This window comes from Beauveria bassiana (genome assembly GCF_000280675.1).
Source record: "Beauveria bassiana ARSEF 2860 unplaced genomic scaffold BBA_S00004, whole genome shotgun sequence".
In the NCBI taxonomy this organism is placed as follows: domain Eukaryota; kingdom Fungi; phylum Ascomycota; class Sordariomycetes; order Hypocreales; family Cordycipitaceae; genus Beauveria; species Beauveria bassiana.
In genome coordinates this window covers 751,430-763,882 of record NW_007930839.1, presented here as the reverse complement: position 1 = coordinate 763,882, position 12,453 = coordinate 751,430, and the positions used below count along the sequence as shown (strand labels likewise).

The window sequence follows — 12,453 nt, the reverse complement described above, 5'->3', positions numbered from 1 at the left end:
GAGCCTAGTCTTGGTCACCTGCGTCGTTTTGCCACATTATTTGGAACTGAATTGGCCGTTGATCTTAACCTGGAATTTTTTTGGGGGATTCTCAACCTACTGCTCAAGGTACGCCTTCTCGACTGCCCTCGGTGGAACTTTTATAACATTCGTACAGATTACTGCTCAAGACTCGGTGGCCCTCGGCAAGATACCAAGAATGATCAAGTCCTTGGGCTACAAAGCAGAAGCCTTTTTCGTACATTACAAAGGTTCATCAGACAATCGGGACCAGTTGAATCAGGCCTGTTTCGACATTCAAGTTCAGATGGTGCAATTTCTTGCCGCGTGCATTCAGTCTATGCGGGGTGAAGAAGCAACACCAGCTGCGCGTATGTCCCTTGCGAGCAAGAGCCAATTGATCATGGTAAACTGATAGAAATGACAGATCTGGTAGAAGGGGAGAGCAGCCCTTGGAGTCTACTCCAGAGGGATTTTACTCGTACAAATCTGGAACTTGCAGAGACACTCGCACAGGTTGAAAGCTTGGCAGCGGTTCATCCGAGAACCGATCACGCCGCATCATCAGACATGGCCGCCTTCAGACCGCGCTTTCGCTGCTTGATGGCGCCGACTAAGAATGTCTCCCGTTTCTTTGATAGAGCTGACACTTTCAACAAGATTGATCAGGCCATAGGCGGGCCAGGACCAAGTCCCTCTTTCCGATCAGTGGCTCTGCATGGCCTGGGTGGCATTGGCAAGAGCACTATCGCGGCAAGATACATTGAGCGAAAATTCGAAGAAAACGAATACGATGCCATTTTTTGGGTTCATGCTGAAAGGACAGCCTCACTACGCCAGAGCTTTACCAACATTGCTTTACGTTTGGAGTTGGACGGAGCAAAGCCAAACCTTCATGACGACAACCTCATCATTGTTCAGAACTGGCTCCAACTGACAGGTTCGTATATTTGAAGACCTCCCTCAATTACTGCTCAACACCGTCCTGGTATGGTCTCATGCTAATTGTTACATAGAGTGTAGATGGTTGATTGTATATGATAATGCAGAGTCTGCTGATGCGTTGAGGCCATTTTGGCCTGAGGCTAGTCACGGGAGGGCAATCATCACGACTCGAAACCACGCTCTGGCTTACGAACCTGCATCCTCTGGCATTCAGATATCATCTTGGGATGAGCGAGAGGGGTTCGAGTTTCTTTTATTCCTACTGAAAGGTAACATTGGTAGGGACATTGAAGCTGAGGGTCTGTCGGCTTGGGAAATCTCAAAACGCCTCAGTGGTCATGCCTTGGCAATTTCCAATACCGTCGGCCTCATTCAGAGACGATCTTGGTCCATATCGGAGTACATGCGCACATATCTGAACAATCCCAAAAGAGCCCACCAAACGGAGCTTCAAGCTTTGTGGGACTTTTCCTTCTCAACATTGGACGAGAACAGCAAAACAATTCTTGACATCGCGTCTTTCCTCGCCTCGGACAATATTCCACAAGTACTATTCGAGTTTAAACATGATGGTGACTACCCAAAAGGCCTCGAGTTCTGCAGAAATGAGTTAAGGTGAGACAATTCACGAAGAAAAACGAGTTAGTACATGGCTAACATGGCACAGTTTTTCCGAGGCCACAGAGCCGTTGTTGGCTCTTGCCCTGATTACAAGGGACAGGGATGCTCGTGTGTTTTCTTGCCATCGAATGGTTCAGATGCACTTTCAATATTACCTCTCTCCTGAAGAGCGACGATGTGCTTTTTATCACGCAACAGAGTTGATTCATCGAGCGTTTCCGAAACAGTCTGATCAGAATATCAATCAGCTATATCAGCATTGGAATGACTGCAATCGACTTCTAGAGCATGTACTCAGTTTGAAGGACCATTTGAAGGGAAACTCCGAGCTTTGCGATGCGTCAAGTGTCTCGACGTTCTGTGAGCTTTTGCGAGATTGCCAAAGGTCAGTTGATGGCGAACCATGGCGACGTACTAAAGGCTGATGTTGATAGATACCTTTATGAGGCAAATGCGTTGGATGACCTCGAAGATGTCTGCAAAGTAAGTCTCTGGGCAGCGGAAAAGATTCCAAACGAAGAGCAGGCAGCGAATCTCATAGCCTGGACATTGTCACTTCAGGCCAGCATGTACGAGAGCATAGGCAAAGTGGAAACCGCCATTGATCTCAATCTGAGAGGATATGAGATGCGTTTGGCGGAGAAGCCGCTCAAGCATAGCCTGCTAGGTGGCTTCGAGCAGAACCTGGCTTACAACTACAATACGGCGAACCAACACGAAAAGGCGCTTGAATGGTTTATCAAGTCCAAAGACAGAATAATTGCTTGGAATCTTGAAGAGGGGAGAGAAGCGGATTGGCCGACGGTAACCAAGAAGAACATGGCACGATGCCTTGTTTACCTTGGCCAGCATGCCGAGGCAGAGAAACTGCTCAACGATTCAATAACTGAGTTTAAGCAAGAAAAGGTCTTGAACTGGGCCATGATCGCCTAGTAAGTAATGTTTTATGCTGATATAGTTTAGACATGATGTCAAGTCTGACCCAAGCCAGCGCGTACTTTGTCAAGGGAACCCTCGAGCGAAAAACAAACAGACTCGAGGCGGCGGAAGCTAGCTTTATTGAAGCGCAGAACCTATGGATGCGTGGAGATCAGACGAGGTTACATCCTTTCCACGCAGGTTGCATATACAAAATTAGCGTAACCTGCCTCGACCAGGGCAAGATTGAAGCAGCCGTGTATGTCCGCGGCGATGACGCTCCGAACTGAGTTGTGTGCTAACAACTTGGCCAGAAAACACCTCGGCGAAGCTTTGACCATGACCAAGTTTCATGCCAATACCATGCCCGCCGAGCACGCACGATGCCTTTTCAAGCTATCGGAAGCTCTGCTGCAAGAATCATACAATGACGGCGATAAGGCCAAGGATTTGAGGGACGACGCGGAAATGTACCTGTTGCGCAGAGATGCGCAAGTCACCGAATTTGGGAGAGAGGATAGTTATGATTTATTGGTGCCAATATTTTGGCGATAGGTTTTGGTCACGATTTATGTCAAACATCTAAATTAACTCTAGTTGCTAACAGCCGCGTGTCGCAACCATTTTTGTAACGGATAAATAATGCGGGAACATGAATGACGGCACGTCTCTGCCCAAGTCAATTATGCGCTCTGAGAGTATCTTGAATCGGCTCACTCAGACGTTATCTTGACACGAATTACTACAAACTCTTGCATGAGAATGGTTTTGGTCGCTGTCTGATCGACCGGAGGTACACGGATAGAGCACGTCATCTTGACCGTTTGTTGAAAAATTCCCAAAGGTTCAATGTTATGTAATTAGTAACAGGAAGGAGCCTTTAATAATGGCGAAAAAGGAAGAAGCGCATGTTTTCTTATATTAGTTCATGGTGCCGCGTATTGTCGACGACGCCTGTAAGTGCGCTGGTACTAGCCAATCGACAGGCGCAAGAAAGACAATCGGCGCTACCAAGCCCTCAAGTCGGAAACTCGGACCAGCTCGGCAGAGGCGACGGCATAAGCGAGCGAAGATGGATGGCATCTAAACTGAGCTACTTATAATTACATTTCGGCTTCCGTGCGATGGTCGGGAACGTTTGAGAAAAGTCGCAGGATATACTATTTTGGGCAAAATGTGACGGCATCAGCCCTGATCAACCTAATTTGTTGTAGCTTTCTTAGCTAGAAAGACAGTTCAAGGCTGGCATTGCTGTTGTATCGTGTACGTGGCGCCGAGCGGGATGATGACAAAAGGGGGAAGACAGCGACGTAACAGGCGACTTGGCATTTGTCTGATATTTACTTCAAACTCCAAACAGAACCAAGAAGGCGATATTGATATCCAGTTATCCACCGATGTAAAATTTCCGTGTCTATTTTACCGAGTCCCTGAGTTTTTCGGTCTTTATAAATTGCCGACGAACCTCTCCAAATCACCGATACGATTTGACGATTCATCTTCCTGTCTGTGGATTTCCCCCCCGCAGTGGTGATCTTTCTCGGGAGGCCAGCACGCCAAGGTGTACCTACCTACTTGGACCCGCGCTGGCCGAGCGGAGAATTCCACTTTGATCCAGAATAAATCGTCATGCTGTGCAGATATCTATGAAGGGTGTGATATTGATCTCTATAACCAGGGTCGGGCGTCGGTCGCACTGCAAGCCTGTTGTCTCAGTTGGGTGTAGGTTGGACAGCTCCCGACTTGCCAAGGTCCAGGGCTTGGTGATGTTCTTTCTTTTTTTTTTTTTGTTTTTCTTCAGAAACCCGCGATTCATGCTGCATGACATATCATTTGAAAATATTTACCCGTAAAGATGAACACGGCAAGTGAGCACTGGGCATTTTGCGAGCCACAAAAATCCTCTCGGGCTTTTAACAAAAAGACGATTGATTGTGGCCAGTTAGCGCCGCACCAATGCAAAGCAGGTTCCGCCCTCCCGAAAAAAAGGTACGTAGTTGTCGCTGACGGATCCCAGCAAAATATTGGCAAAATCAATATTAAAGGCCGGCTTCGCTGCGTGGCGACTTTCCGGAGGCGCTAGCAATAAGGCTTGCGGCGAAATATGTCTTCAAACACCAACTACTTTACCCCGAACAAGAACAAACTGCTTTTGAAAAAAGACCGAGGACAAAGGGTATCCGTAATTAGTCTGTACTTCTGCAAAAGACCGCCCGCCCAACGGTCCGCCTCAAAACCCCCGCCAACCGGCGCCGAGTGGGATGCATCTAGTCCAGCCCGGTACCAAAAGAGCGAGGTGGTTGCACAGCAAGTCTACCAAGTCTACAAATTAGCGAGTATAAAGCTCCAAGTCATCCTCGTATCTATAGTGTAATAACAGTGGTTGTTCATCAAGGCAATATCCCGCATTAGAAAAACGATATATAAACCACATTCGTCCAGATTCGCCACGTCCTGTCCAACAACCCATCACACGTCATCTCTCCCGCCCCCGGGGGGCCAATCTCAAGGTCCCTTTTTTTTTACAACTACTCTTCCCACAAAACTCCCCAAGGCAGGAGAACTCATTCACACAGTCATGGCTTCCGACACCGTGCCCCTCGTCATTGGCGGCCAAGACGTCTTGACCAGCGACACCTTTGACGTCGTCAGCCCGGCCACGGGCAAGTTCCTGCACAAGTCGTCGAGCGCCAACGTCGCCGAGGCCGGCGCCGCCGTCGACGCCGCCGCCGGGGCCCTTTCCGCGTGGAGCCGCACGCAGTTGCACGAGCGCCGCGCTATACTGCTCCGCGCCGCCGACATTATCCAGACGCGCGGCGACGAGCTCAAGTCCGCCATGCGCGATGAGACGGGCAGCGACGACGCCTGGGGGGATCTGAACCTCAGGATTGCGACCGAGACGATTATTCACGCCGCGTCGTGCCTCGTCAACCTCGAAGGGAAGATGCCTGCGATTGCAGATCCCGGTCGCGAGGCGCTCCTCATCAGAGAGCCATACGGTGTCGTGTTTTCCATTGCCCCTTGGTAAGTAAGACCATTTCCCTTTTGTAGTCTACTCTCATTATCCATCTTGGACTTGTATCACAGGGCCCTCAACACATAGTTTTTTTTTTTTTTTTTTGTACTAAAATCATCGCAGGAACGCCCCAATTCCTCTCGGGATCCGCGCCATCGTCTGGGCCGTCGGGGCCGGCAACACCGTCGTCCTCAAGGGCTCCGAGCTGAGCCCCAAGTCCCTGCACCTCGTCTGCTCCGTGCTCTGGGAGGCCGGCCTGCCGCCCGGCGTCCTCAACTTTTTCACCACCGCGCCCGCCCACGCCGCCGCCGTCACGTCGGCCGTCATTGCGCACGCGCACGTGAAAAAAATCAACTTTACCGGCAGCACGGCCGTCGGACGCATCATTGCCCAGACGGCCGGCGCGCACCTCAAGCCCGTTCTGCTAGAGCTCGGCGGCAAGGCGCCGTCGATTGTGCTCGAGGACGCGGACCTCGCCCTCGCGGCGCGCCACTGCGCGCTCGGCGCCTTTTTGCACGCCGGCCAGATTTGCATGAGCACGGAGCGCATCCTCGTGCACGAGCGCGTCCGGGACGATTTCGCGAAGGAGCTAGTCGCCGCGGTCAAGTCGCTGTACGGTGAAGCGGGAGGGGGTCAGGAGGCGGGCGTGCTCGTCACCGCCGCGGCCGTGGTCAAGAACAAGGCGCTCGTGGCCGACGCGCTGCGCAAAGGCGCGACGCTGCTGTACGGTGACCCCGACGACGAGGAGGAGCACGACGCAAAGACGCGCATGCGGCCGGTCGTGGTGGCCGAGGTGACGCCCAGCATGGACGTGTACCGGACAGAGTCGTTTGGGCCGACCGTGTCGCTCATCGGCTTCAAGGACGAGGCCGACGCCGTGGCGATTGCAAACGACACCGAGTACGGCCTGGTGGCGGCCGTCTTCAGCAGGGACCTGCGGCGCGCGCTGGGCGTCGCGCGCAAGATTGAGACGGGCGCCGTGCACATCAACTCGATGACGCCGCATGACGAGCCCTCGCTGCCGCACGGCGGCGCCAAGGACAGCGGCTACGGCCGCTTTGGCGCCGGGTTCGACGAGTGGACGCGGACAAAGACGATTACGTTTGACTCGCAGCCGCAATAGAACATACTGACTGACAAAATATGTGTTGGGACGGAAAAATACTCATGATTGTTTGCTGGACTGGAAGCTGTGAGCTAGGCGCTGGTACGAGTGACTGATGTCAAGGATATGCCTTTTGATGACTACCGATTTAACGATACCTAGAATGAACTCTTACGTCTCATCCGAAAGGAAATGTCGTCGTATATAACTCTTCGGCTTCAGCCGCTTGACTTTTGAAAACGAACCTTTCGTTCAGAAACGTAGAAATGTTAACAAAGCAGACGACATTGTCTCGATATTACAGGGATCGGTCGTCAAGAAACTTGACCAAAAGAGAACAAGTAAATGTACTGCGCGCATACTTATATATCCAACATAGGTCAGTTTGAGACCTTAGATGACCTGTGCGCCCCGGCCTTCCTGCCAATGGTTCCTGCCAACGCCTTGTAATCAAAAAGAATCCTCCTCGTCTGGCTCCACAATGCGACCTAAAATAAGACTCTGAACAATCAACTCATCATGTAATATCCGTACACCTGTACCCGCCTGCGTCGCAGCGGACGTCCTCTTCTTCTTCTTCTTCGACCTGGCCGCGGCAGGCGGCGCCAACACCGCTTCCGCCGTGCCAGTCGACTTGTCAATATACAGCCACGTAAAGGGGTGGCTGCCCTTGGCTCTCTCCGCCAACGCGGCGCGGCCCTGCTCGACAGTGGCTACGCGGGTAATAGACGGGCCAAGCGCCTGGCACAGAAAAATGTAGGGCTGCTTTGCTTCACTCCTGGCCTTTTTGCCGTCCATGACAACGAGCACGCTCTGGTCGTGCAGGAGACGAGGCCGCTGATCAATGGTGTCGGCCAACAGGGCTGTGGCGGCTGGGTACGGCAGCAGACAGCGGGAGCGAAATGCATTTCCCAACACTGCGGATGTACCAGCACAGAGCAGATATGGTTGCCAGTCAATGAGCGCTCCTTTGTTCAGACATGCGGTGATCCATTGTTGAGCAAGACATGGCAGCCCGAGAGCCAATGCCTGCATGTACTTGGCTTTTCTAGAGTGCCCATCCGCGATGAGAGCGGTGAAGCCACTTTCCATGCCTCGTTGGGACAGAACAAGGTCCTTGTTGTCATCGAATGCCCCGTCTGTTGAAGTCATGGATGGCAACGACTGGAACAGCTCCTGAAAGCCGTCTTGCAAAGCGATACCACCGGCTTGAACTATGCGATTCTCTAGCTTGCCGCGATCCGAAGCTACAGAAATGGCAAATACCATGCCTTCGAATAAGTGGCGCTCCTCCCGGTACACAGCGTCGAGATTCTGGCAAATCCTTTGTGTAAAAGTTGTATTTGCACCAGTGTCTGACGGCGTGCGTGGTTGACCAGAAGACTGGAACTCACCATGCAGTCGCTTTGAGGCGCGGAGGTTCCGTGACGATAGTGTAGGCTGCGGCATCACAGATTCCTTCTCCATCACTCTTCGTCGTAGGCTTCGGCTTGGTGTAAGCGCTTGCCCCGTCTCTACATCAAGACATTTTGATACGACCGATTCCTTAGTTGCAGGCGTAGTCTTTGACGACGGATTCGGCGTATGTGACATTACACTGAGGGATGATGCTGTGGTGGGAGGCTCTTCACCACTTAGTTGTAGTGGCGTTCTGGGTACCTGCTTTTTCGATTTGGATCGCGTAGCAATTGGTGTCTGTCCCTCGCTTGAAGGAATGGCCTCTTCGATGGGCACATCATCTTGCGCAGCATCACGCTTCGAGGTCTCTGCCCGTGTCGATGCATGAGAGTTGGACGAGTCCAGAACGATATTCCTACGATACCTTCTTGCGTGCCGTCCATAGGTCTTTCGTCTGCTGTTTAGCGGGGGCAATGATGACGGCTCGCCGCTACTGAGCACAAGCTGCTCATCACGAAGAAGGGGCAGCTCAGGCTCGGAAGCGGGCGTTCCGGCTCGGTGAGGGTGAGCCTCATCTGCTGGTGTCAACTGTACCGGGCTTGTCGCTGGAATCATGTCATAGTCGGCAATATCGGTAACATTTTGATTAGGAACGCTGATACTTGTCCTCTCGTTGGCCATATCGTCTGCGGCATCGTCATCTTCCCGGGGTGTTGCCTTGGTCGATTCTAGCGACTGTGGGTTTGAGCCTCGCAATGCCGCAGGGGCGGGGGTTTGCGTGGGAGCTTGCTCGTCCTTCTGGCCGACAAGCTGGCTGTTCTGTTCCAGACGACGTCGCTTTCCATTTGTTTCTGCACGATCATTGGTCCGAGTTGGTCGGGCAAGTGCAATCTTCTGGAGCTCCTCTCCGGCTCTCGCGCGCTTTCTCTCGATTCGACGTCTTCGTTCCAATTGCTCGACGGTGTCATGAGGGTCGCCATCAAAGGACACAGCAACGTCAACAGAATCACTGCTAGTCTTGCGTGCCTGTGACTGTTGCATTGGTTCGTAGTGCGCAAACGGCTGTCGTTCTCTCGATCGAGGCCGTGTGGGAGACTCTGGAATTATTTCCTCTTTGTGAGCTCTGCTCGATGTTGGCGTCTCCTCGGTAATAATGCTCATACGTGGCCCTTTCAAGACAGTGGCTGGTATCTCCTGGAGATGTTGCGGACTCGAGGATCTATATTGCGTCGGCGAGGAGACATTGGCGCGATTCTTAAGAGGCGATGTCTCGGCAAACTCGAGAGGAATGGAGTCGTACACATTCGGCGACGGTCGGGAAGAGGTCGGGCTGTTCTTAACAGCAGACGTCAACAGTTGAGTCTGCCCAAACAGTTGTGTACCTCCAAATGGCGCGGGGGCAGCTCCGAATGCCCCAGAACCGTCTTGGGGCGCGAAAGGGTTCTTTGACAGAGCCGGTGTTTCGGGTGGAGGCAAGTTTTTCGATTTGTATGGAGTCTGGGTGTTTATTGAATTTTGCTGGGTGTCATCTGGCAGTCTCCAGCCACCCCGAGCATTTTCGAAGCCGCCGTCTTCGGATACTTGTGAGGATTCGCGGGGAAAATCGTTCAAATTGCCAAAGTTGACGGCTCCAGTGTCATCTTCTTCTAGCATTTGACCTTGAAAATTCGATGCTTGTGTGTCACCGATGTTGACCATGGGTTCACTTGATGGGACATCGTATCCCTTGTCATAGTCGCGGCCGTCATTGACTTGCGTTGGTGTCTGCTGGGATGTTTCTTTTCGCGTCCCGCCCGAGGGTTGGGATGTGTGCGGCGACGGCAAATTAACCTCGCCGTCGCCTACCGCCTGGGTAGCTGGTGGCAAAACGGCGTCGGGAAGCAAGGTATCTGGTAATTGGGTTTCCGAGCCATCGTCGCGATGTTCTGCGTCGCGCATTAGTTTAAGGCTTGGCTGGCTTTCTGTCGGTTCCTGTTTGACAGTTCGCGGGTGCGTGTTTGGCGGTGGCGGTGGCGCGGGAACGGTAAATGATCTCTTGAATTGCCATTAGAATGCAGTCTGACGCGAAAAATCATGGTGTTACTCCCTACATAAGTAGCCTGTTCGCAGTGCGCCTGATATAAACATTCGGGAGCTTGAGCCTGATTTTCGTGGGATTGCGACGGTTTCGGGCGCTTGGAGTCGTGACCACGGCAGCAGTCGGCGTCGTTATCGGGACATGTCAGAGACAAGCGTTGTACTGGAGAACCTGCAGACTGTATAAATGAACAAGACAGACGGTCAGCTTGTTGATCGCTGCTACGCGAACGATGCTGTAGCTGGAGTTCTGCCTGGTGAGCCGCATGCAGGGGCTGAGGGGGACCCTGCAGGCAGCAGTGGCTCAGCGCTTCCACTCACCGAGCGCACGCCTAACTCGGCGCGTAAGGCCTCTAGGATGACCTGGCTGTCTTGGGACTCTTGCCTACATTCCGGCGAGGTTTTTGTCGTTGGCTGCGACACCATCATCGTTGTTTCATTGATGCCATGGTATCTTTCTAGACTATGTAACAAATTTCCTCAAATCTAAAGCACGGTGCGCCCGTGTTTGGAGCCTCTTGTTAGCGCCTGTCATTGGGTGTCTTTAGGCTGTGGAACGCGCCACGCGACACCACTGTACGCGCTATCACGTGTATCATTGGCATGTTGGTATCGCCTCCACCCCTCGCTTTTGACTTGGTGTATCGCTAAAAAGCCGGTCTTCCCATGGGCTAACTGATAACTTCCTCAGAATGCTCCGCCTCGAACATTTGACGTAGCAGGATGGAAATGCAGAAAAGTACCGGAGACCAAGTATTGGCAGGACCACTAGCACTGTCGCGTACAAAGCGTTGTATTGGCCCGACGTCGACCAGCACAGGCAACCAGTCTTCCGAGTCGCGAGTCGGACAGCCGCGGCTCGAAAAAGTGGCATATTTCCGCCTCCCCTCTCGGCCATGTCAGGCACACTTTCTCAACCCCCCCAATCGAACCTTTGACAATGATCTGGAGCCTTGAGTCAAGGAACCATGGGCACACATCAGACCATGCCGGGTCTCGCTTGGAGTGTGGGTTTAGCGTTAGCGTCCACGAGTCAACTCTTACGCCACACGCGCCAAGCTAGGCAGGTGTGTCGGTTGATCAGCGCCAGTGAGGCGAGGACGAACCAGAACAAACTATAAATTGACTATCAATTACCCAGTTGAGTAGGTGGCTTTGCGCGTGCGAGGTTCCGGCCGCTCCTAGATACAATACCGTTATCCGGCCACGCGGGGACAAAGATGGCGGGTGAACAAGTCATGGCCGTTCTAGCCAACAAGCCTACCGCTTTGTTCGTGATATTGCCTCGGTTGTGCCGGGTCCAGACCATGATAGAAATACCAGAAGAAACCTTGAACGGCGCTTTGGCCGGCATGATGGAGCTCTATCTTCGGATGGGTGTCCGTGTTCAAGTGTTGATACCCAGCCGAGAACTTATATAAGTCTGGTATTGCCGGCCAAGAACTCATAGAAGTCTGGCGAACGGATCTTCCAACTCGCAATTCATTGTTCTGCAAGCTACAGTGCTATCCCTACACATTTAACCTTTTCTCCCCCGTTTATCCACCAAGATGAAGTTCTCTGTTGCTCTCGCCCTCACTGCGGCGGCTGCCGCCAGCGCCGACAGCCTGTCCCGCTTCCAGTCCCGTCCGGTAGGCAACGACATCTCCAGGCGTGCAGCCGGCGACTCCAACTGGGGCGGCGCCGTGCAGACGGGCAGCGGCTGGACGCACGTCACCGGCACCGTGAGAGTCCCCAACGTGAGCGGACAGTCTGCCGAGGCCGGGGCCGCAGGCTGGGTCGGCATCGACGGCAGCAAGTGTCGCACCGGCCTGCTGCAGACGGGCTTTGCAGTCTTTGGCGACGGCAAGATCGAGGCCTGGTACGAGTGGTTCCCCGAGCCCAGCTACAATTACGACGACTTCAAGGTCAGCGCCGGCGACGAGCTCCGGCTCAGCGTCTACTCGCACGGCCTACACGGCGGCAACTCGACGATTGAGAACCTGACGACGGGCAAGGCGGCCTCGCACACCTTTACCGACATCTCGGAACCACTGTGCCTGACAGACGCGGAGTGGATTGTCGAGGACTTTAGCAAAGGCGACCAGCCGGTCGCGTTTGCAGACTTTGGCGCGATGCAGTTTACGGATGCGTATGCCGAAGGAGACGCTGGCAAGGTGACACCCAACGGCGCGCAGATTATGGAGGTCACGGTCAATGGTGCGCCGCGCACCGATTGCAGTGCCAATGCTGAAGGCGTTGGCTGCAAGTACATTTAAATGTCACTCCTTTGAGTGTGTTGTACATAGAAACATGGCGCATGGGATAACAAAGGCCTCATCTGGCTGCAGTCTTTGAATTCAAACACCAAACACCAACTTTTGATTTCATCAGT

General features: G+C 53.0%; 4 protein-coding genes across 4 annotated transcripts; 3 read left to right on the top strand and 1 right to left on the bottom strand.

Annotated features, from left to right (window-relative positions):
* Positions 1-1,902: 1,902 nt before the first annotated feature.
* BBA_02031 (uncharacterized protein) lies at positions 1,903-3,039 on the top strand (the record flags this gene model as incomplete). The annotated part of the gene is made up of 3 exons (XM_008597128.1): positions 1,903-2,498; positions 2,558-2,743; positions 2,799-3,039. The coding sequence occupies 3 exons, from the start codon at positions 1,903-1,905 to the stop codon at positions 3,037-3,039; spliced, it is 1,023 nt and encodes a 340-aa protein (XP_008595350.1).
* Positions 3,040-5,062: 2,023 nt separating this feature from the next.
* BBA_02030 (aldehyde dehydrogenase) lies at positions 5,063-6,623 on the top strand (the record flags this gene model as incomplete). Its single annotated transcript, XM_008597127.1, has 2 exons — positions 5,063-5,508; positions 5,624-6,623. The coding sequence occupies 2 exons, from the start codon at positions 5,063-5,065 to the stop codon at positions 6,621-6,623; spliced, it is 1,446 nt and encodes a 481-aa protein (XP_008595349.1).
* Positions 6,624-7,055: 432 nt separating this feature from the next.
* Positions 7,056-9,941, bottom strand: BBA_02029 (UbiD family decarboxylase; the record flags this gene model as incomplete). The annotated part of the gene is made up of 1 exon (XM_008597126.1): positions 7,056-9,941. The coding sequence occupies one exon, from the start codon at positions 9,939-9,941 to the stop codon at positions 7,056-7,058; it is 2,886 nt and encodes a 961-aa protein (XP_008595348.1).
* A 1,688-nt stretch (positions 9,942-11,629) lies between these two features.
* On the top strand, positions 11,630-12,337 carry BBA_02028 (peptidase A4 family protein; the record flags this gene model as incomplete). The annotated part of the gene is made up of 1 exon (XM_008597125.1): positions 11,630-12,337. One exon carries the CDS (start codon positions 11,630-11,632, stop codon positions 12,335-12,337), a length of 708 nt encoding a protein of 235 aa, XP_008595347.1.
* Between the last annotated feature and the right edge of the window lie 116 nt (positions 12,338-12,453).